The sequence below is a fragment of the Lycorma delicatula genome, chromosome 4 (assembly GCF_047948215.1).
Source record: "Lycorma delicatula isolate Av1 chromosome 4, ASM4794821v1, whole genome shotgun sequence".
Classification (NCBI taxonomy): domain Eukaryota; kingdom Metazoa; phylum Arthropoda; class Insecta; order Hemiptera; family Fulgoridae; genus Lycorma; species Lycorma delicatula.
In genome coordinates, this window is record NC_134458.1 from 202,435,486 (window position 1) to 202,457,280 (window position 21,795).

The following is a 21,795-nucleotide window of genomic DNA, read 5'->3' on the forward strand; positions in this document are numbered from 1 at the left end:
GGATCTCATTAACGAGGGTCTAATATAAAACATCTTTATATTTCTTAATGGTCAGAACTCATTAAAAATGTAATAATGTGTGATCATTTTCTCATAAGAACCTGTGTAGTTTGTCCTTTCTGTAAGTCTGGATCTTGCCTCATCTGTGTGGCCATTGAAATTCAAATACCTTCATTTATGTTTAAGAAATGTGTTTTTTTCCACCATTTGTTCAAGTAATCGTTAACATCTAGTAACATTTACATTATGTTTGTTGGAAAATATTTTTCTTATGGAATTTTGTTTTTTTCTGTTCGTAAAAAATGGGGAGACTTGACAATAAGATAGAAACTGAATCAAAAACAAAATTATATAAAGAATTTATATTGAAAAAATGGAATTATTATCAATGTAGTTAAATAAATCTGTAGAAGATTTTTGCAAAAGATTGTTAATTACAATAATTTTAAAGTATATTATATTGAATGTACAATCCAGAAGTAATTGCAAAAGTAAATATAATAAAAGGATCTGATGGCAGCGAAAGTGTAAGAGGGAGAAATAGGGAAATTAAATTTAATAAATAAATGTACTTTAAAAAAAATTTCAACATTTCATAAGAAACCAGTGCAGAAAATAGAAAAATAAATGACTTTGTTTTAATGCGATGTTAAAATATCTAGAATAAATGAAATATGGAGAAAAAACCTTATTTAAGTTTCTCATAAATGATGTGAAATCTTTAAAAAATAAAAAAAAATTGTAGAAAAAACTAAGTGCAGAAAGTACAAACTAATCATTGTACAATGCACTATACAGCCTTATTAAGAACCTAAAGTTTTAAAAAGAACACCAACTCGCTGTTTGATGTTAGCCCATCATATGGATCTGTATGATCTAGTACAGAGGCTAGTATAGCTACCATAGAGATCCTTGAAATTCAGTGTCAATGTATTTAAGATATTGTTCATCTTTATGTATGTGTAATATAGCTATATACACATTAATAAGAGCTTACTGCTTTTATTAATATGTTGAGTTTGAGGTAGTTTGAGTACAGTGACTGGGTTTACTATAGATGGCTTTTAACTGTTCATTGTATCCTAGTTTGAAACTGTGTCCTATTTGACCATTTCAGAACTTTCAATATATATATATATATATATATATATATATATATATATAGCAGGGATGCTGTGATTGGTGTTTGTATTTGTCTTTTTCTTCTGAAAACCATATTGTATTCCAATTTTTTTAAACTTATGAACTATTTCCTCGTAGTCTTTGTTAATGTGATTTTTTAATGTTTATGTTTGTTTTTATTTTTATTTATTTTATGTTGTATTTTTTGTTACTGAAGAGTTTTTTTATCGGGATATTTTGGCTATATTTTTATTAATGTTTTGCATTCACTTCATACAGTAAGATTGTGTCAGCATATTGATGTTTGTGTATTATTTTGTAAGCTAGTATGTTGTTTGTGAATATATACATACTCATAAACAAATATGTTTCTAATCAGAAAGCATGCTGTAGCCCTTCGTTTATCCTACAGCATTGATAAAACTGTTTTACACTAGGATTTGAAATTTTATCCTTATAAAATGATAATGGTGCAAAATCTAATAGAGTATGATAAAAATGAGAAAATTGGGTGACATATTGTGCAAAATTTATTAACTTGCTTACCAGTGAAATGGCCCTGCTGATGGGTGATGAAGTGCATTTTCATTTATCGGGCAGAGTGAACAAACAAAATTTTCATTATCGGTCTGATAAAAATCTTAACAGTTTCGTATACATCCTCTGAACAGCCCATGTGTAACCATCTGGTGATCTCTGGTAAGCTTTTGGAATCATAGAGAATTATTTCTGTAAAGAGGAACTACAAGTGGTGATAGTCTATTCTAACGGATATCTAGTGATGTTGCAAGATCTTCTTGCTCTTGAACTGCCTTGTTGTATGATCGACATGAATGCAGTGTGAAGCAATTGATCGTATTGCCAGAGCATCCACGATGATGATTTGTGAGATATTTCAGGTCATGTGATTTCCAGAAGAGGAGATGTATGGCCAACATGTTCTAAAGGCCTGCCATCAGTATGCGACTATTTTCTCTGGGATACCTGAAGTCTAAAGTGTTTCATTAGCAGATCTAATAGAATTAATGAACTCAATACCTCCATACAAGAAGAAATAGGAGCGATCTCAGAAAAAAGGATGAAAGCAGCAATGCAAAATCTGTGGGACAGACTAAAACATGGTGGAGGTATTTAAAAAATTAAGTTATGCAAATAATCAATAAATGGCACGAATGGTAGGAGTATTTCTCTTGACTTACTCTGTATAAAATTATGAAATGCACCTAACTGAAATTAATGCATTTATAACAGTTTAAAAAAGCCAGCAGTGAATTCCATAACTTTCCTAGTCGGTCAAGTTATGTAATCCATTTTTCAATTCAATCATTTTAAGCTCAGTTTGCATCTTTATGATAAATGATTTGATGAATGATGAATAATTACTTTTTATTGAAAAACAATAACCGAAATTGTGAATTCATTTTTTTTCACATCTTTACATAAAAATATTTATTTATAATTATATAATAAATAGGTAATAAGAAAATTGAAAAAGTGTGATTATTTCTATATTTGTGGAGGAATTAATGAAAGTTTTACGGTGGGACTATTTTTTTGTTTCTTGATAAATGAAAAAATTTTTTTTTCATTTTGGGGGCTCCCATACTCAAGGAAAAGGTTTCAGGTAAAATTAATTTTTAATAAAATTGTCCCTCTCTGAATGGTGATAAATATAAAAAAGAAACTTTAAAAGTGGTTTAAAAAGTACAATAATACAGCCATTATTCTAAATAAACAAAGTTGTAATTTTCTAGAAAGGGGGTGAAAAATTTAGCTTTTTTTTTTTTTCAAAAAATACTAAAGAATTAATACTATCAAAAAATTAAGAATTCTACATTTTTAATGGAATGGGGGTAGTTTACAAGATGGATTTAAATTTTAAAAAAATCATTTTAATTAAAATAATATTTTTTGTTTTCACAGACCATTGGAGCTTATTTTGCAACTTTAGGGAATCTTGGATGATTATGAATTCTGTCTTTTTGGTAAATGTTTTTAGCCATAGTCTGCGATTAATTAGATTCTAATTTGAAGTCCTTTTGAAAGGATTTTGTATGACATAGGTAAGAGGTTAATCCTTTTGTAGTTATTTACTTCTGTATCATTTTCATATTTGTGTAGTGGATGTATTAATGGAATTTTTTTGAGTTTTCCATATCTCTTTCTTAAGTTTTTTCTTTGCTGTTTGCATGATTCTTTTGTAATTCTGCTGCAATCAAGCCATCACCTGTTACCTTGTTTATTTTCTTGATGAGTTTGTCTATTTTTATTTCCTTATGTGTTTTTGATTTGTCAGTTCATATTGCTGAATTTTGGAATTGAAATCTTACCTTAGGTTCCTCGTAGTTTAATAGTTTTTCAAAGTACTTGCTAGAATTTTGTTGCTGTCTTTAGCATTTTTAACATTTAAATTTGGATGTTAATATTTAACAAAAGAAAGGTTTTTGTGATTTTCTCATGTAAAACCTTGCACATTAAAGTCGTCTAATAATAATAATAATAATAATATAACAGTCGCTGATCTGTTAATGTGTGTTGTAAGTCAATTAGAGTTGCAATTTATTTTTATTTTATAAATTATACAAATAATCATAAACATATTTAATTTGTAGCATTCATATTTTGTTTTGTATTACAGGATTTAGTACAACTGAAAGAGGAACCGCTAGATGTTATTAATGGTGATATTGAAAAAGATCCTTTAGCAATTGAAGAGACCAACTTGGTTAAATTAGAAAATTTTAAAGTTGAAAATGAAAGTGTCACCTTAAAAAAGGTAAAAACTAATTCAGTTTTTAAAAGAATAGTATAATATTGTGAATAAACTTACTTCTCAGATGGCTCAGCAGCTCAATATAAAAATCGTAAAAATTTTGTGAATTTAATGTATGATGAGGATGACTTTGGTCCAGGGGCAGAATGGCATTCGTTTGCCACATCACATTAAAAAGTGCATTTGTTGGTTTTGGTGATAGTCTTAAAAGAAAAGATTAACATCAAAAGCAAGTTTACAACGCCCATAGCAAGATCAAGTAACAACAGTCACTCAGCTTTATTATTAGGCTTGGTCAAATATTAAAAATATGAATTTCATATTTGTTTCAAATGAAAAGTATTTAGCAAAACGATGGCAATCTAAGGTACTCAGAAGTTGCGTGCTTTTTTACCAGTCAGGAAAGGATATTTTAAAACAAAAATTATTTCCAGAAATGAAGAATATGAACAACTTAAAGTTTTGCACGAAAGAGAAGTTGGTTTTCCTCAAATTTATGATATAAAAGGTTTTGTCTTGTGCATTATAATGGTGCTTTGTGGTTAGTTTGTGTATTATCTAGAAAAGAATCAACAGAAGAAGCGGAAGTAAGTTTTCCTCACTTTCAAGGTCCATCTCCTTTTTATGTTTTTCCAGCACACAGTGATATTCTAATATTACCTCGACAGGAAATACTAACAGAAGTTAATCCGTAAACTGTTTCTGGACATAGATACACATTATCTGAAAAGGAAATTACTTGGGCAAATGAAAAACTTCATTTGGTATTTCAAATAACCAAATAAACACTTTTAAAATTTAACTCGATACTAGAATGTTCTTGGTATAATTTTTAAGTAGCAATAATTAAAAGCCAATGAAAATATCAGATTACATTTATTAAATCATTATAAAAAATTTAATTATTTAGAAGCATTACTTTGAAAAATTAATTAGTACGTTACCATTCTCTCTTTTTCTGATTAGGTTCTGGAATCGCTGCAAGATATTTCTTCAGATGATGATATATATGAATATAAATGGAGTTTAGTCTTGTACAGTCTCAGGTCGACCATTCCTGAGATAGGCAGTTAATTGTAACCCAATACCAATATCCTTAATCTAGTAAAATTCAAACCTGTATAAAAGTACATATCTGTACTGCCTTTACTAGAATTTGAACCTTAGAACTTTCTTTTAAACAGATTTGAATACTAGATCATTAATAACTGTTTTCCTTTTGCGGTTGAGTTTCAAATATAACCAGACATCTTAGGAATGGTTGACCTGAGATTGTACATGACTAAATTTCATTTACGTTCATACATATAATCCTCTGAAGTAATACGTTACATTCCAAAGACTAATTAGAAAAAGACAGTACATTAGCGTTATTCAATACATAAGTGCTGTTGATTTATTTTATGAAACTATTGTTAAAATTAATATAAACTAAATATTATTTATTTAAAATAACTGCTACTGGAGTGAAACTGTTAATTTAAGAATTTATAAAACTTTAATTTGAAATTCTTACTGATTTGCCTTACTTTCTGTATACTGTGTAAGATTTTAAGATTGTCAAAATGTACAAATCATGAATGCCGTAACTGTAATTATTTGAAGATCTGCTTTATTATATTTTAATTATTAGTCATACAGATATTATTCATATTATTGTATCTCTTCTAATAGAAGAGATAAGTCTTGAGAATTATATTTTATACATAATTATGTTTTATACTTGTGTTTTTATGATCACTTAAAAATGTTTGAGATTTATTGTTTTATTGTTTATGTTTGAGATTGAAGATTATAAAGTAAAGTAAAATGTTAATGGCCAAATGATGAAGAGCTTGACAAACCACACAGTCAAACTCCTGGCCAGCATAGTTGTACAGTCCAAATATTCACCATGTTTTTTTTTTTTTTTTATGTAATATTCTTTTAAACAATTGATTGTTAAACTTTTTCACCCACCACCCACATTGAGAATCAAAACGTTTCTAGCTTAAAACTTACCATCTGTTAAAAATAATAATTGCAGTTCTCTTAAAAACAGCAACTGCAATTGTTTTTAAACGTGGCATATCCTATTTCTGAGTTGAATGTTACACTTTAAATGAGAGCAATTAAAATGCATATTTAATTGTATAGTTATATATATATAAATATATATATAATAGTTATATAGTCATTCATTCTAATTTTTTCAGGAGAGCAGAAAAACTTTTGAAATTGAATTAACAGAATGTAATATAACAGTTATATCATAAATTTAATCTAAGATTTCTAATTACCTGTATTTAAGATAAATTCTTTTTTTCATCTATTACTTGCTTAGAAGATTTCTTACGATTCAAAAAACATGTAGGTTATGTCAAACAATAATCGGCTACATAGGGCGTTTTGAACTTGGATGTTTTAGTTATAGTTGAAAAATATGCTTTGAAAAACATCTGTCTGCCTAGAAACTTAATTTTGCCTGCTCTTTTCTTGAACTGAAACCTAATACAAGTGTTCATGATATTATTAGGTTTATATTATAAAATGTTTTTCTGAATTATTGAAATTACTAGGAAACAAAATAATTGTAGAGATAGAATGTAAAGACGTTACTTACAACAAAACACTTTCATTTTTTAGATAACAGTACAAAAATACATTATAAGAGATATTTAATTAGTTAATTACCATTAGGTTTACAAACTAAAAATAAACTAATGAATAACTATTGCTTCATTAGTACACTGAAAATATAAAAACATTCTTAAAAATTAAAGACAAAAAAAAAATAGTAACATTACAAGAGATATTTAATTAGTTTCTTATCCTACTGACTTGTATTATAACTAATCAGACTTTTATAAACAAAAAATTAAACTTTGTATTGAATTATTATAATAAGGTTTGCTAACTAAAAATAAAACTAATGAATAACTGTTGCTTCATTAGTATATTGTGAAAATATAAAAACGCTCTTAAAAGTTTAAAGTAACAGTTCTATACATTATAGTTTTACATAAATGTACAGTATAATATTATTTTATTAAAAATATTAATTTGTTGACACCTGTCTTTAAATTTTTTTAAAATTTCTTTTTACCTTAACATGTTCTATTGCGCTCCTCTTTTTCTGCATAACTGAATGAAAGTCCATCATAGAAGGGCCAAAAATCTTTATCTATAACTTCTTTAAGCTCCTGGAGATTTTGATTTTTTTTTGTGTCTCTCTCTCTCTCTCTCTCTCTCTGAGAGAGAGAGAGGTTATCTCTCTCTTAGAGAGATCAGGTTCAAACCTACTAAACGTTAGTTGCTTTTATACGGATTTAAAAACTAAACCATGCATACTGATATGCTTTGGTGGCACCTTATTTCTCAGGAATGGTAGGCCTGAGTACATAATTACACATTGTTTACGTATCATGCTAATCCAATTGGACCATGGTGACGTTACTTTGTTCATTTTATTACAACGCACACATTAAGAAAATAAAACTCATATTTGTAATAGTTAAAACTCATATTTGTAATAGTTTTTGTAAATTCCATAGATAGTAAATTCGTATAAAAAAATATTCAACAAGATTTTTCATTTCCTGGCATATTTCTGTCTTAATTCTTTGATTTTATTTTTTTAATTATGGTTTTTAATCCCTTTTTGTTATTTCACCCATTTATTTTTTAGTTCACATTTTGGTTTGAAATTATGAAATTCCACAAAAACTAATTTAAGTACTTTTATTATTATTCAGTTTAATGACGAAAATTATATAATTAACTAACTGGACGTGATGTTGACTAAAATATGTGAATATACATCTGCTGTGTATGTAGCAAATGTTATTTTAACTGACAGTGGTGTTGAAGAGGCCATTTGCCGAATTAATTCTTTGATGGGCCCAGAATATATTCATCCTCTTTTAGTGAAGAAATACTCTGCCATATGGTGTGGTTTTTAACTAAGCTCTTCAATCGTGTATATGTAACATATAACTAAATTAAACTAATGTGATTTATAAAAACTAGGAAACGTGGAGAACAGATGTGTAGCTTGCCTTACTCCAGATCTAACTTAAAAATTGGCTTAGAGATAAAATTATTTTTTTAACATATGGAATTCTTTTTTCGGTTTTCATATTGTGATCGTTACAGGTTCCATTTCCTTATAAGCTGGCTTGTTCTATATTACCCTTCAGTGCCCTTCTGTGTAGTAGTTTTTGTTTATGCAGGTCATTGCTATTCTTTCGAGTTTTAGAATGCTGTGTGGCTTGTTTGGAATATAGTTTCACTACTTTATATTATTACAGTTGGACGACGACCGGTAATGTTTGAGTTTGGTGGCTATGAGAGGCATTTTTTGTTGTGTGTGTTGTTAGTGAGGTTTTGTGCTGTTGACAGTTTGTCGATTCTATTTCTGCATGTGGTTTTCTTGTTTAAGTTGTATGTGACTATTTTTCGAAGGTATATGAATTTTTCTACTTTTTTAATCTCTTGATTATTTACTGATATTTTGTTTGTAAGTGGAAAGTTAGTTAACATCAGTTTTGTTCTTTTAAAAAGAGATTTTTAAGCTTATTCTGTGTGGTATCTCCAGTGGTGAACTTATTTATGTTTTGGCTTCTTGGATGCTATTTTCCAGGAGGACTAGATCGTCAGTAAAGCCTAGGCAGTTTAGTTTTATGTTTTCTTTTGCCTTGGTATTTATTTCATACCACTCCTCATTGCGAATTCCAAGGCGCAATTGAACAGTGGGGTAGTCCATCTTCCTGTATCAGCCTTGTGCATATCATGAATGGGTCTGAAAGTTCTCTAAATTGTACTTTAGATGTTATGTTTGTTATTGTTGGTTTTATACGTATTATTTTTGCTAAACGAATTGCAAAGATTCAGTTAAAAATTCCAGTAAAATAAAGATTGATAAAAAGAGTCCTTTTGAAGAAAATATGTATTTGAATAGTCTTTACATTTTTCGAATAATGTATTAATTTTTTTTTAATTACATAGTCTGAATTTAGGCAGTGTAGTTAGTTGGACATCTGGAAAATTGGTGTTCCACGTGTTAACTTTGCATTATGTAAATTTTGGATACATACAGTATCTCAACTTGTTTGTGTGTGTGTGTGTGTGTGTGTATATATTTTTTTTCACCCACCAAGCTGATTTAATAGTTAAGTCGTTGGAAATCAATGTTTAACAATTGAAAATTGTTTAAAACAATTTTCTTCTTTTTTGGCCTATTTTTTCTTTTTATTCTTGGATTATTCATTCAACCTTTTGTTATGCCTTTTTCTAACTGAATTGTGTATGCTGCTCTTAGATGGGATTCTATTAGTCAGAAATTTTTTAGCGAATATTTAATGTGTTCCTGGAAAGGATTTAAGAACAGTGATTAGCTTCCAAAATAGTAATCCATTCCTTGAGCTATTAAGGCATCAGAAAAGCACAACTTAAGGAACAAAACTTATTGCAGTAAACCATGAATAGTTTACAACTGACAGCAGTAGATTAGAGTAGTAACATTCACAACCAATAATGATGTTAATAGAAGTGTTAAAGGTAACGTTCAAATAACTGCAATTCCAAGCTCTCTCAGTTCAGTTTTATGTTTCTCACCCTATATGTGTAAATATACATATTAGCGCTTTTGCAGTATGCACTTCATCAGACGTATTAAAACACATTAAATACATTGATGAAAAGGTGTGTACCACAGAAGTGCTAATTTGTAAGAATTAAAAAAATATCATGCAGTATTAGGTGTTTTTATTTTAATTATTATAAATCTATTATCATTGTATTATTTATATCTTATAAGATATTATATTAATTATATATTATAAATAATATTTTCTTTGTTTTGTTTTATATATATATATATATATATATATATATATATATATATATATATATATATATATATACACACACACACACACACACACTTCATAATCTACAGGATGTCCAGACTAAAAGTATCCAAAAGTACATGTTAATAACGTTCTTCTTCTTTTTTTTTACTAAACTTAGCAACTCGTCATGTTCTAATGTAGGTTAGTCAACTTCAGTGTATGCACTTTTTTTAGCTGGTCAGATGCCTAGACAATAATCTAACTCCTGCTAGGTGTTTGGAGCATCTGCGGCATTATTAGACCAAGCACCTTTAAATTTTTTGTGTTAAATCATTAAAATCTCAATATTTTCTTTGGTATAATTTATAATAAAACCCCAAGCAAAAACATTCAGACAAGTGATATCTCAGAGATATGGCCAAGCAGTTACCGCTTGGCCACCTACATCTTTCTATTTTAAGATACTTTAAGTTATAAGGAAAAATGTAACCATAACAGATTTTTAATGAGAGTACTAAAAGTTATTTCTAAAGAATCTTGAAACAAATTTTGCTTATAGGTCAATACCTTAAGCACATAACATAATTAGGGAAAAAATTAATTATTACATATTTCGTACGGTATCATTAATGGTTTTCGTAAATAATCAATGAAAATGATAGCTAAATTTAGTGCATCCTAACCTTAACCCACCGGGTTGGTCTAGTGGTGAACGCGTCTTCCCAAATCAGCTGATTTGGAAGCCAAGAGTTCCAGCGTTCAAGTCCTAGTTAGGCCAGTTATTTTTACTCAGGTTTGAATACTATATCATGGATACCGGTGTTTTTTGTTGGTTGAATTTCAATTAACCACACATCTCAGGAATAGTCGAACTGAGAATGTACAAGACTACACTTCATTTACACTCATTCATATCATTCTCATTCATCCTCTTAAGTATTATCTAAATAGTAGTTACCGGAGGCTAAACAAGAAAAGAAAATAAAGGTCAAATGACTTTTTACATATCTCTTTATATCATTTTGAGAGCCTTGCATGAAATTTTAGCTTGATGTCTGATAACAGTTAAGGAATTTTTAAATTGTAGGAACAAATTATAAGCACGTCAGATTGAGAATTCTTTTTTCTTTGAAGTCTTTAACACTTATAATTCATTGGCTATATGATTTTGGTGTGATGAAAACTTTCAATGCCGATAGTGAGAATTGATTCTGATAGTTTGTGATGAAGTTCTGATAAGTGAACACATTCTTCATAATAATGTAATTAAATGGATAAATCTCATAGAGCTGGCAGCTTTTGTAAATTGCAGTCGAGCCCATATCCTTACAGTCCTTTATTTGCCAGTTTTGTCCCTTCTCCTTTTGTTATTGACCTCAATACGTGTCACATTCTTCGACATATTTTCCTCTTCTTACCTCTTGAATATTTGTTGCTCTCTCATCTTATCCAAAATACTTACAGTTTTCATTTCAGCTTGTTCAACAAAATATACACTAATATCCTCAAAGACCACATTAACATTACATGTAAATTTTCATTACATATGCCATCCTTTCCTCACAGTTGCACGCCGGTGTACACAGTTTATATTCTGCTTTTGAATTCTTTAAAACAACTTTTGTTCTGTAAAGAAACTGATATGCTTTCCTAGTAATCTGGTGTTTATTCAACATCTGATATTCTCTGCAAATTTCTTGTCATGCTGTCTCCAATAAGAAAGCGGTGTTGTTAACAGAAAGTAAAAATCCTAGTTTTGAACACCATTCTAATTGTGTAAGAAGAGAATATGTCTGTATTTTATCCTCTGTATTTTTCAAGCTCTAAAATTATGCCAGATGAAGCGATAAGATCTTTGTGGTTTTCCTTCAATGATCTCATCATAAACATCATTGTTTTTTTGCTTTTCATGAACTGTAATTGATTTAATGTATAGCCCCATTATGGATAGTCCCTTTTTGATTCTGCCATTTTTACTTTCAGAACGGTGCAGTCTTCACCGTTCTGAACTTATTTATATTTACAGGAGGGGATAGATAAGCATTTTGTATACTACATATCAGTTTTATATATTATATGTTAGCTATTCTGGTAGAGATAATAATTTTAGTAGTTTATGTATTTTTTTTAATAAACATAATATAATTACTACTATCGAATACTACGTATCGATTGCTATTGAATGGGCCTAAATGCTATTGACGCCTATTGAATGGGCTGAAAAATGTAAAAAGGATAAGAAAAAGCTTTTCTTGAGATTATTTCTTTGTTATATATTACTGGTGGTGGTGTAAAAATATGCAAATTTATTGAAGATGACAAGAAATTTGCTTCGCTTTTATTCACTTGTGTAGTAGATACTTGAGGGTACATACCCTCAAAAGCATTATCTTACTATTTTTTATTTTTAGTTATTTAAAAATATCTAACTTAATTTTTATTTATGTCCTGGGTTGGGTCAGGACCCAAATGGACATTTGGGTCCATTTGAGCCCCATCAGTCAACATCTACTTCATAAAATATTTTGAATAATAGCCTACAATTTGAAAAACAGATGTAGTATCAAAAATTATAAAAAAATTAAAGAAATTTTTAAATTGTTAAGTTGGGGATCCAACTTGAGTTTTCTTTTAAATTTGCATATCGTCTACATTTAATACAAATATAGTTTGATTTTCAGTCATGAAAATTACAATTAAAAAAAGTTATATTTTATTTATGGGTCCCTGAATGGAATTATACTTTTTTGGGAGGGGTGCTTAAAAGTTTATTTTCTGGAGTAATATTCACTTAATAAGTTGGCCCAGTTCAGTGCAATGTTACTTAATAAAGGTAAAAAAAAATTACAGTTAACTAAAAGAAATTATAGGTACATAATGCCCTCTTGTCTAACGGGGTTGTAGATCAAGCTAGAAATAGGTTTATTAACAGCAAAATATTTGTGCCAAATTTCAACTTTTTGGGCAATAGGTTTTGAAGGTAGGAGCCAAAAGCTGTTTAGAAATAATATTGAGTAACTCACACCACTAAATTCGATTAACTTGAAACTTTGGAATTTTAAATAATTCTAGTATTTTTGAAGGAACCTTCAATGTACTAAAGATCAACTTTCCATGACCACCATACAAGAAGTCAAGAATTAAAAATGTGAAAGCTATCCCTGTCCGTTTTTAATTTTGTTCAAAATTGAATTCCATTAATGTTCCATGTATAGAAATTGTTTGAACATTTTCACAATGTATATTAACCCAGATTGGAGATATCAAAATACAGACCAACTTTCCCTTCGTTATGTTTTTAAAACTGCAATAAATAGTGCTCTAGCTGAAAAAGTAAAAACATTAAGATGTTAAATACATTAGGTCATATTATTACTCTAGGAGCTCTAGCTCTTTGCCACATTCAACTCACAAAAGTTCAAATAATGCAGTTTATTTAAATGGATTTTGTTAAAAAGTATTGCCAATCAAAAAAATTTCAAATCCACAATACCCCATGTTCAGTCAATCTTGTTCCCTGAAGCTACATACCCTAGCCGCTTAGGAAATACTGGTATTGAGAGTATTCTTCAAATTCATTTTATTTGAAGAAAAGATTAAAAGAATAATTATGGCTGGGAAGATTAGATTACCTCAGCTCTCAAGGGTCTCTAGCCCCTGATTCCCCTAAAATAATAAAAATTAAAATATTACAATTTTTAAGCATTCTTTTCCGGTGTTTCTACTAAAGAAAAAATTAAAATAATTACATCCAAGATGGAAATATCCCTTTGCTCATAAAGAGTTCTAGTCCCTTATCTCCTTTCAAAAAAATTAAAATTATTTTGTATAGTTTTTTTGTCAAAATATGTTTAACCATATGAAAAAATTAACATTCATAATGATATTCATGAGGCTTCCCTTAATCCCAAAAGAACCCTTCCCTTCTAATTTACAAAGATTAAATTATTATAGTGCTCGAGCTCTTTTTCAATATGTGTTCTGTCTTCAGAAAAAGTAAAATAATATAGTATTGTTCAAAAGGTTCAGACCCCTTGCTTTCAAGAAATTCAATATTCCTATCGCACTAAATTAAAAAACAAAGTTGAAATATTGCTAGATCTGAACCCCTTTATTTCAAAACCGTTCTAAATATTTAAATTGAGAAACAGATGTACCAAAAGTGTCTTTCCCCCCCCCCCTCCAAGTGGTCATAGCCCTTTAACCCCTCATAATTCACAAAGATAGGAATAATAGAATAAGTGAGCTTTTGACAAAGTGTGTTTAACCATCTGCAAAAATTGAAATAGACAATGTTATCCAGAAAGCGCATGCCTCCTTCCTAAAGCCTTTAGCCCCCTTTAAATAAAAGTAAATTAAAGTTTAAAAGTAAATTTATAATATTGAGATGTTTAATTTTGCCTTTTAGAAATAGTCATAATTCTTTATGCCAGTAAAATTTGTAAGTATGTTGAACCCTGTTGCCCATTTATGTTCTCTATATTGCTTAGTCCTCTTCAAAATATACTCGTAAATTAAATTATGTAATATTCAAAGTTTATTTTTCAGATCACACTATTTTTCAAGAATTTGAATAATTCTAAATGATGTCAAAGAAACTACGGATTGCTTCTGTCACTATCTTTTGATGAATTGAAAGTTAAATAAATTGTTTCTTTGCTTTTAAATTACCAATCGTGTGAGTTTTCTCATTATTTGCAATCTTTACATGTATATGTGTAAAAAATAAAAAACCAATGCAAACAAGCTCGCTGTGTATCAGTTAATATTTTACTCATTAATTACAACAGAATGCCACTATTGTTACAGGATAATAATATTAAACAGTGCCTGATTGTAAAACTCAGTAAATGAGTACTTTAATAATAATAATGAATGTTGCTAGTTTTCACATCAGAAGCCAGCATTCCTCTTATTATTATTATTATTATTTAAATTATTTGAATTCTCTCTATTTTGATTACAGCTAGTATATGTTATATTATGAATTTATTTATTGAATGCATATTGGATCAATAAACAAGATCAAGAAAAGAGAGGGAACTTAAAACATTGGTTTGAAATGAATTTTCTTTTGTTTACTGTTAAAATTTAACAGGGTTAATAATTTAAATTATTTCATCCATTCTTATTTTGAGGTTTGATTTTAGTTATATTCTGCTAGCTGAACATTTGGTTTCACACTTGGTTCCCTACAACTGTACAATTTACTCAGGAATGGCTACCCAATTTTAATAAAATGATTATCAAACAATCCATCTCAGTTATGTTTTTGACATTAGACTGTTATTATATTTTAACACGCATTTCATATATTTTTATTTACAAAAATATAAATCGCAATAATATTAGAAAGTAACATGGGATCAAAAAATAAATCGATCACTGGATGACTTTTATGAATTTAGGAGTATGATTAATGTGATAATATTTATAATTATAATTTCTGATGTAAAATTATTTTAAGTGAAAGATAACAACTTGATAAATAACTGTTAGTACTGATATTATACAAACATTTTAAAATATTGCTTTTTTAATGAATAAATATTTTAATTGGTGTTTGAACTCTATACAACGCTTTGATTAAGTGGATCTAGAAGTTTAAAGCTTGAAGATTAATTTTAATATTAATTCAAGTCCTTTGTTTTATTTTATTTTCTATTATTAAGTATTTCTATTTAAACATAAATGTTTTTCAGTTAGTGTGTTTTGTTTTAAGCGCTTTAATGTTTTATAGCTTCTTCATTTATAAAGGTTTAATTTTTTTTTCTAGTTTTCATTTTTGTAGCTAATCATATAAATTAACCTTTAAGTTTTGTTATTTCTGAGTGCATTTTAAAATTGACTACTAGAATTTTGAAGGTTTTTGATCAGAAGGGGGATGTTCTGATTTCAATCTTCCAATTAAAGAGGAGGTTTTGGTCTAACTATTACAAGCTGCGGGAATTTTCTACTTATGGGATTGTACCCGTTGTGGGAAATTACATTGATTGTAAAATTGATGCGGGTTGGCTGTGACATCTCTCCATTCAAAAATGGGAGAGGAAACACTTGGTGTGATGGCTTCAGTGTCATCAAGTCAAGGAAACGAAAGGTAGCAAAGGATTACAAGCTAATACATGACTTGATAAACTTTATGCAGAATTGTTTGGGTTTGAACTATCGCATGGGGGGATCCTCTGTGTTTTGTACTTCATGAGGTTGAGAATTAGCTAAGGATTTATCTGAGGAGCACGTTGCCTGTATCTTTAACCCATTGTTGCAAAATGTCTACCTTCATTTCTTCAATGTTTTCAGTTTTTTCATCTTCTTTATCCTGGGAAATATTTCCACGATCTCAAAGTTTATTTACAGCACATGTCATGTTTTCTGCATTATTTACTCAAATACTTAGTACTTGCTGTTCATTGATTTCAAATTTGTTTAAAGTTTCTTTAATCTGATTTTTCACATATAATGAGTTATGCCTTCCTTCAGTATCAATAATATCCATTGTTTTTATTTCAGTTTCTTGCTTTTTTTATTCCAAAATTCTACATTGATGGGAAGAAAATTTTTATTTCCATGGGTTGTAAGCATCTAGCTTTAAACAGCGTGATTGTCCTTTTAAAGTTTGTCTTAAATTGATGTGAGTAGACTCTGCTGTGCTTTTTACTAAGTTACGAACAGCATCATGTCCTGTTGGTACACTAAGCTTCTGAGCCATTTCACCAGTAATTTTTTGGAATCCTTTGTTATTTAATGTGAATGTAGTGAGTGGTGTCATACTCATACAAACCATCTCAACAAGTCCCTTGCGGAAAGTATTACTATCCATAGCGATTGTAATCTTCAACAATGCTAAATACGTATCAGTTTTTGGTCGATCAGTTCTGCATTTCTTATGACATGAAAATGCAATGGTAAAATTTTTGTGATTACATTTTTTGTTGCAGTGGATCCTTCTTTTTAAGTAACCATTCCTAAATTTCAGGATGATTGCGCTTCACATGCTGCCAAAGATTGAACATTTTCAACACACTAGTTCCACTTGCCTTGAAGTTGCATTGTATAGATTTGCCATTTATAATGCGTTCCATCTTGTTTATAACTGACGTCTTCTTCCTGTTATCATATTCAAATACGAAAATCTCTTTAAGCTCTTTCGTAAATCGACTGTGTATCAGCAGTGATAGTTTTAAATTTTGGTTTGACACCATGTCTTAAATAATCAAACATTTAAGTGTTTTTATTTTAGAAATAATGCATATAAACAATTGTGCATACAAAATAACCAAATAATAATAATCTTACCTCGGGAAACAAATTAAAAATTACAATTACAATTACAACAAACTGATTGCTAACAGAAATGAACGATTCTCACACTCACGACCAGGCGCAAAAATAGTTAGGTTATGTATTGCTTGACAAGTTTGTCACATTTTTAATAATACCAGTGTTGTAAACTTAACAAAGAAAAATGAGTCGGTGAGAATGAAAGTGGCGTAAGTCACTTTTTGGCCAATTGAAGAAATTTAGTTTAACATTTAATGGTTTGTTAAAATTTTTATTGAAAAATCAAATGTAAGAAATGAATATTAGTGCCGTTCCTAGTGGTGAATTTCTGTACTAATGACTAAAGCCATTTTCATTCTAAATAAAACAGAACTATGTCAGAGGATTTCACACATCAACTTAACTCAATTTTTAAATTTTATGACTTATGTCACTTCTATTCTCACCAGCTCAAATATTACAAAAATATATACATCGGAGCAGCAAAATACTACAAATTTCCATGTTGCTCCGAGTAAAGATTTGTTGCTCCACTTGCTCCATGCACCTGCTGCAAAGCCCTGTGTGTAAGGACTGTACTTACATTGTGTGATTTGACATTACTATGTAGGGGGGATAAAATATATGGTATTATAGTCAAATACCTTACCAACGTAAGGTAAAGATTACTGTACTGAAATCAACAATACTGATTGCAGTAATGCAAAATTTATTCCATTACTGCAATCAGTATTTATCTGAAATACTATCGCAAAACATTTTGACGAGTACATTTATGTCTTTCATTGTGCAGTAAATGGGTGTTTTATTACAATTGGATATTTAATGTTAGGTCGTCTAAATACTGATTGCATTTACTTCAGTGGTATAAGATTAGAGATAAAAATCATGGGAATTAAAATATAGAAAACAGGGCTTGTTAGCAGTAAATATTAAATAATACATTAATCACCTTTTTGCTGACTAGAATAAAAACATTAAATAGTTCTGAAATACTGTACGTATGTTTTCTTACATCAGAATTAGAATAAACACTTTATCGATGAAGAAGGCAGCATTTGGAAAAATATAGTTAAAAGAAGAAACAGACTTATAGGCCACATATTAAGCCAAACTGGAATAGTCACTTTAATATTAGAGGGTCAGATAGAAGGAAAAAATTGTGCAGGCAGGCAACGTTTGGAATATGTAAAACAAACTGTTAGGGATGTAGGATGTAGGAGGTATACAGAAATGAAACAACTAGCACTAGATAGGGAATCTTGGAGAACTGCATCAAATCAGTCAAATGACTGAAGACAAAAAAAAATTGTAATTTATAATAAATATAAAAATGAATTAGTGTTACATATAAAACAAACTGGTAATGTTTTCATCTACTGTAAATTTTTAATTTTACTTCATTGGCTTAAATAAAATATATATATAATTTAATTTTTTAGTTGAATTTTCACAGAGAAAAAATACATAATATTCAAGATAAGAATATTCAAAATGTATACATTAATTTTAAAAGCATAAATAAATCATGTTATTTATTTATGAACTTAAATTTATTTTATGGATTGATCATTTTCCAAAAGAATTAGTTGTTAAATTATAATCATCTAATGCTTAAATTGATTTGGAGGTTTGATAACTACCATTATGTACACAAATGTCATACTTTATGTACCACCTTTATTTTGTATTTAAACTGTTTAACTATGTTACTATAATGATAAAATTGCATTTTTAACACATATTATACAAAAAGAGTGCACACGCATATATCACAAAAGAAAAATTCAGCTTCTTCAATAATTTTTGGTCTATCTATGAAAGCTATAGTTACTGAATTAGTTAATGTTACTTTGAGATGTTGCAGAAGAAGATGTTGAAGAGATGTTGCATTTCTGAGCGGTATAGTTTTTTAATTTTTTCAAAGAAAGCATTACACTTGAAAACAATGAAATATTATACAATTACTTAAAAATGTAATATGACCTACAGGATTAATTTGCCCTGTTAGTTGTAATATTAGTTTATCTGTTATACTACTCATGTTCTCAGAAATTATACTTTTGTTATGGATTTAAAAAATCCACAAACTTATTTAGTTTCAACGGCAGTTCTATATTAAACATTAAAAGTTCTATGACATAAGAAAAATTGGTTGTCCAGAGGTAACGTATTCAGTAATCTATATGTAGTCTTGTGAGAGTGAGGAATTAATTATGTTTTCAGTTGGCCATGGGTCGTAATCTCCATGTGCTAGTAAGAGAGAATTTGGGTTTAAATCTGAACCTATTGGGATTTGAATTGTCAGCTGTCTATCCTAGAGCTCTAGGTTCTTGCATTTCATTTAATGCAATACATTACAAGCTCATTAATGATACCTGAAATGAAAACTGTACAGTGCTGATTGATGGCATTACTGATTTTATGGGGAATCAAACAATTATGGTCATAGATATCTTGTAAATGTGATGCATTTCACTTTCTCAGAAAAAGAAAGGTAACTTTGATTTATGTTATACATTGGTATAACTTATGAGGTTTCATCTGTTAATCTGGTTATAAAAGTTAAAAAAAGAAAGATAATGCAAGTAGTAGATGAATGTAAAAATATAAATTTCCTTTTATGCGGCTGTATTACTTTTTCTACACTCACCATGGGATCTACATGAATTAGAGGGGAATGTAAATATTATCTAAACAAATAACATTCTTGTTATAAAATTGGACTCCACAAATAGTTACAGTTATGAATAGTTCAAAAACAAAAACAGCCAGTGCACTGAAACTTTACTAATTCAGGACTAATGGAGTGTGAGTATTGAGTATGAATTACTGTGAGTTCGAATCAAAATGTTTTAAATAGTAGTTTATGAAAACATAGAATTTACACATAATAACATAATTATAACATAAAACATACTATTTATATATAAAACATAGTATTTATATAAACATAAACTGCTTTAAAAAGTATATTCTTTAAAGAATTAGGACCAGTAGTTTAATTATTGTATTTGTACAGACCAACATTTTAAGATTAACAGTTTATATATATATATACATTGTATTTGATGATATTGATTTGAAATTATTTATCTACATTCTGATCATATTTATTTGTATTTAAAAACGTGCTGCCATCTGTTGCCACTTTTATAAGAGTGTCATCTTCGTAATTCTGTCTGAAAGTTCATCAAGTTGGAAATTTTTTTGTATTTATATATTTATAAAAGCCAAGTCCAAAATGTTCAAATTTTTGCTATTATTATTAAATTCAATTTTTTGATTTCCACCTATTTCCAAATTTGTCTGAAGATCAGATACAGAATGTTTGTTATTAATAAGGTAGTCAGTAACATTAGATAAAACCACTTTGCCATTTTTTTAATTTCTAATCTGTTCTAAAAATCTATTAGTTTTACCCACACACACATATTTATATATATATATATATATATATATATACAGAGTGTGACCACTCTGTACAAGTTTTTTGTCAAACGTAACACCAAAGATCTTGGGATTTAGATTCTTCCAGGGGTTTCTTCCTCTCCTACCTGATTTAGGAAAAGAATTCTTCAGCGGTCTATCTTGAAAAGAAATTTTAGAGAAATTAAAGGGATAGATTTGATTTCACTTTTTTTGTGGAATGCCCAAGTGAATTTTAAAATAACTTGTGGGGCCTTTTTCCAAATTTGACATCATCAGTGAAATTTATGTTCCTAATGTTAAACAAGCTAACTCAAGTGCAAAGATATTAAAGAGTAGGATTTGAGTGAAAGAGTAGTATCATTTAAAATACCACTTAGCATTCCTTGAATGTTGAGCATTGTAATATTAATTTTTACCTTTATTTTATGGACTTGCAAAAAATTATGACAATGGTTCTTTCATTGATGAAGACACTTTTGTCATCATTTAGTGGTGCAATATTTTACTGTTTTTCCAATCGATTGCTTGGATTCATTCAAAATCATCTTGTTCAAAAATAGTTCTGATAACAGGAATTATCTACACGCTGAAGTGAGGATTCTAACATAGATTGGTTCATACTCAGTTATCACATGGTATTGTTGGAATCCCTTTTTCAATAATATGTCTGTAATGCTCTCCAAATGTTTACATTTTTCAATTTGTAATTTATATAAATTTCATTTCTTTCTTAAAAACTTCCAAGTTTACTTTCATTTTAAAATGACAGAAGTGTTCCCTTGTTTCATGTGTAGAAGGAAACTTAAATGTACTAGAAAATGGTTTCTTGAGAGCTCTTTACCTACAGTCAATATGCGGTAGGTGAGACAATGATTAAATTTAGTGAACTAAGGATGTACTTTATTAAGATGTACTTTATTAAGTTGGTGTTTTATCCTTGTTATGTGTACTAAGTATGCCTTCTAAAAGCTCTTTGAAAGTGTCTGGTATTAAAGTTTTCTCCAGCAGTTATAAAATACCTGAAATCAGAAACAACTGTGGCAAGTTCTCAGCCTGTAATGCCCTGGGACTGGACAGAAATATTTAAAATCTTTTCAAATGAAAAAGACATATGAGTAGCTTATAAGTTGTATTTTATATTTGAGTAGATTTAAATTGTGTGTTGTGAATGAATGTGGAAACACCTGCACCCTCTTCCATCATTTTGTGTTGAGTTGGACACAGAATGTAATTAAAATTTTAATTATTTACTGAGAGCTTTTGGTAAGACTTTTTCTTGCTTGTCTACAATCTCAATTTTGTTCTTTTCATCTGAAATGAACAAAACTTTGAAATTTTCTTGTTAAAAGACTTTAA

At 28.9% G+C, this 21,795-nt stretch overlaps 1 protein-coding gene across 5 annotated transcripts in view; it reads left to right on the plus strand.

The window, feature by feature from the left end:
- LOC142324219 (uncharacterized) overlaps positions 1–21,795 on the plus strand; it is a 107,910-nt gene that overhangs the window by 46,548 nt on the left and 39,567 nt on the right. For all 5 annotated transcript variants that reach the window (XM_075365028.1, XM_075365030.1, XM_075365029.1 and 2 more), the window contains one exon: positions 3,761–3,898. In XM_075365028.1, coding sequence (XP_075221143.1) covers positions 3,761–3,898 — 138 coding nt within the window. The remainder of the gene's footprint in view (positions 1–3,760; positions 3,899–21,795) is intronic.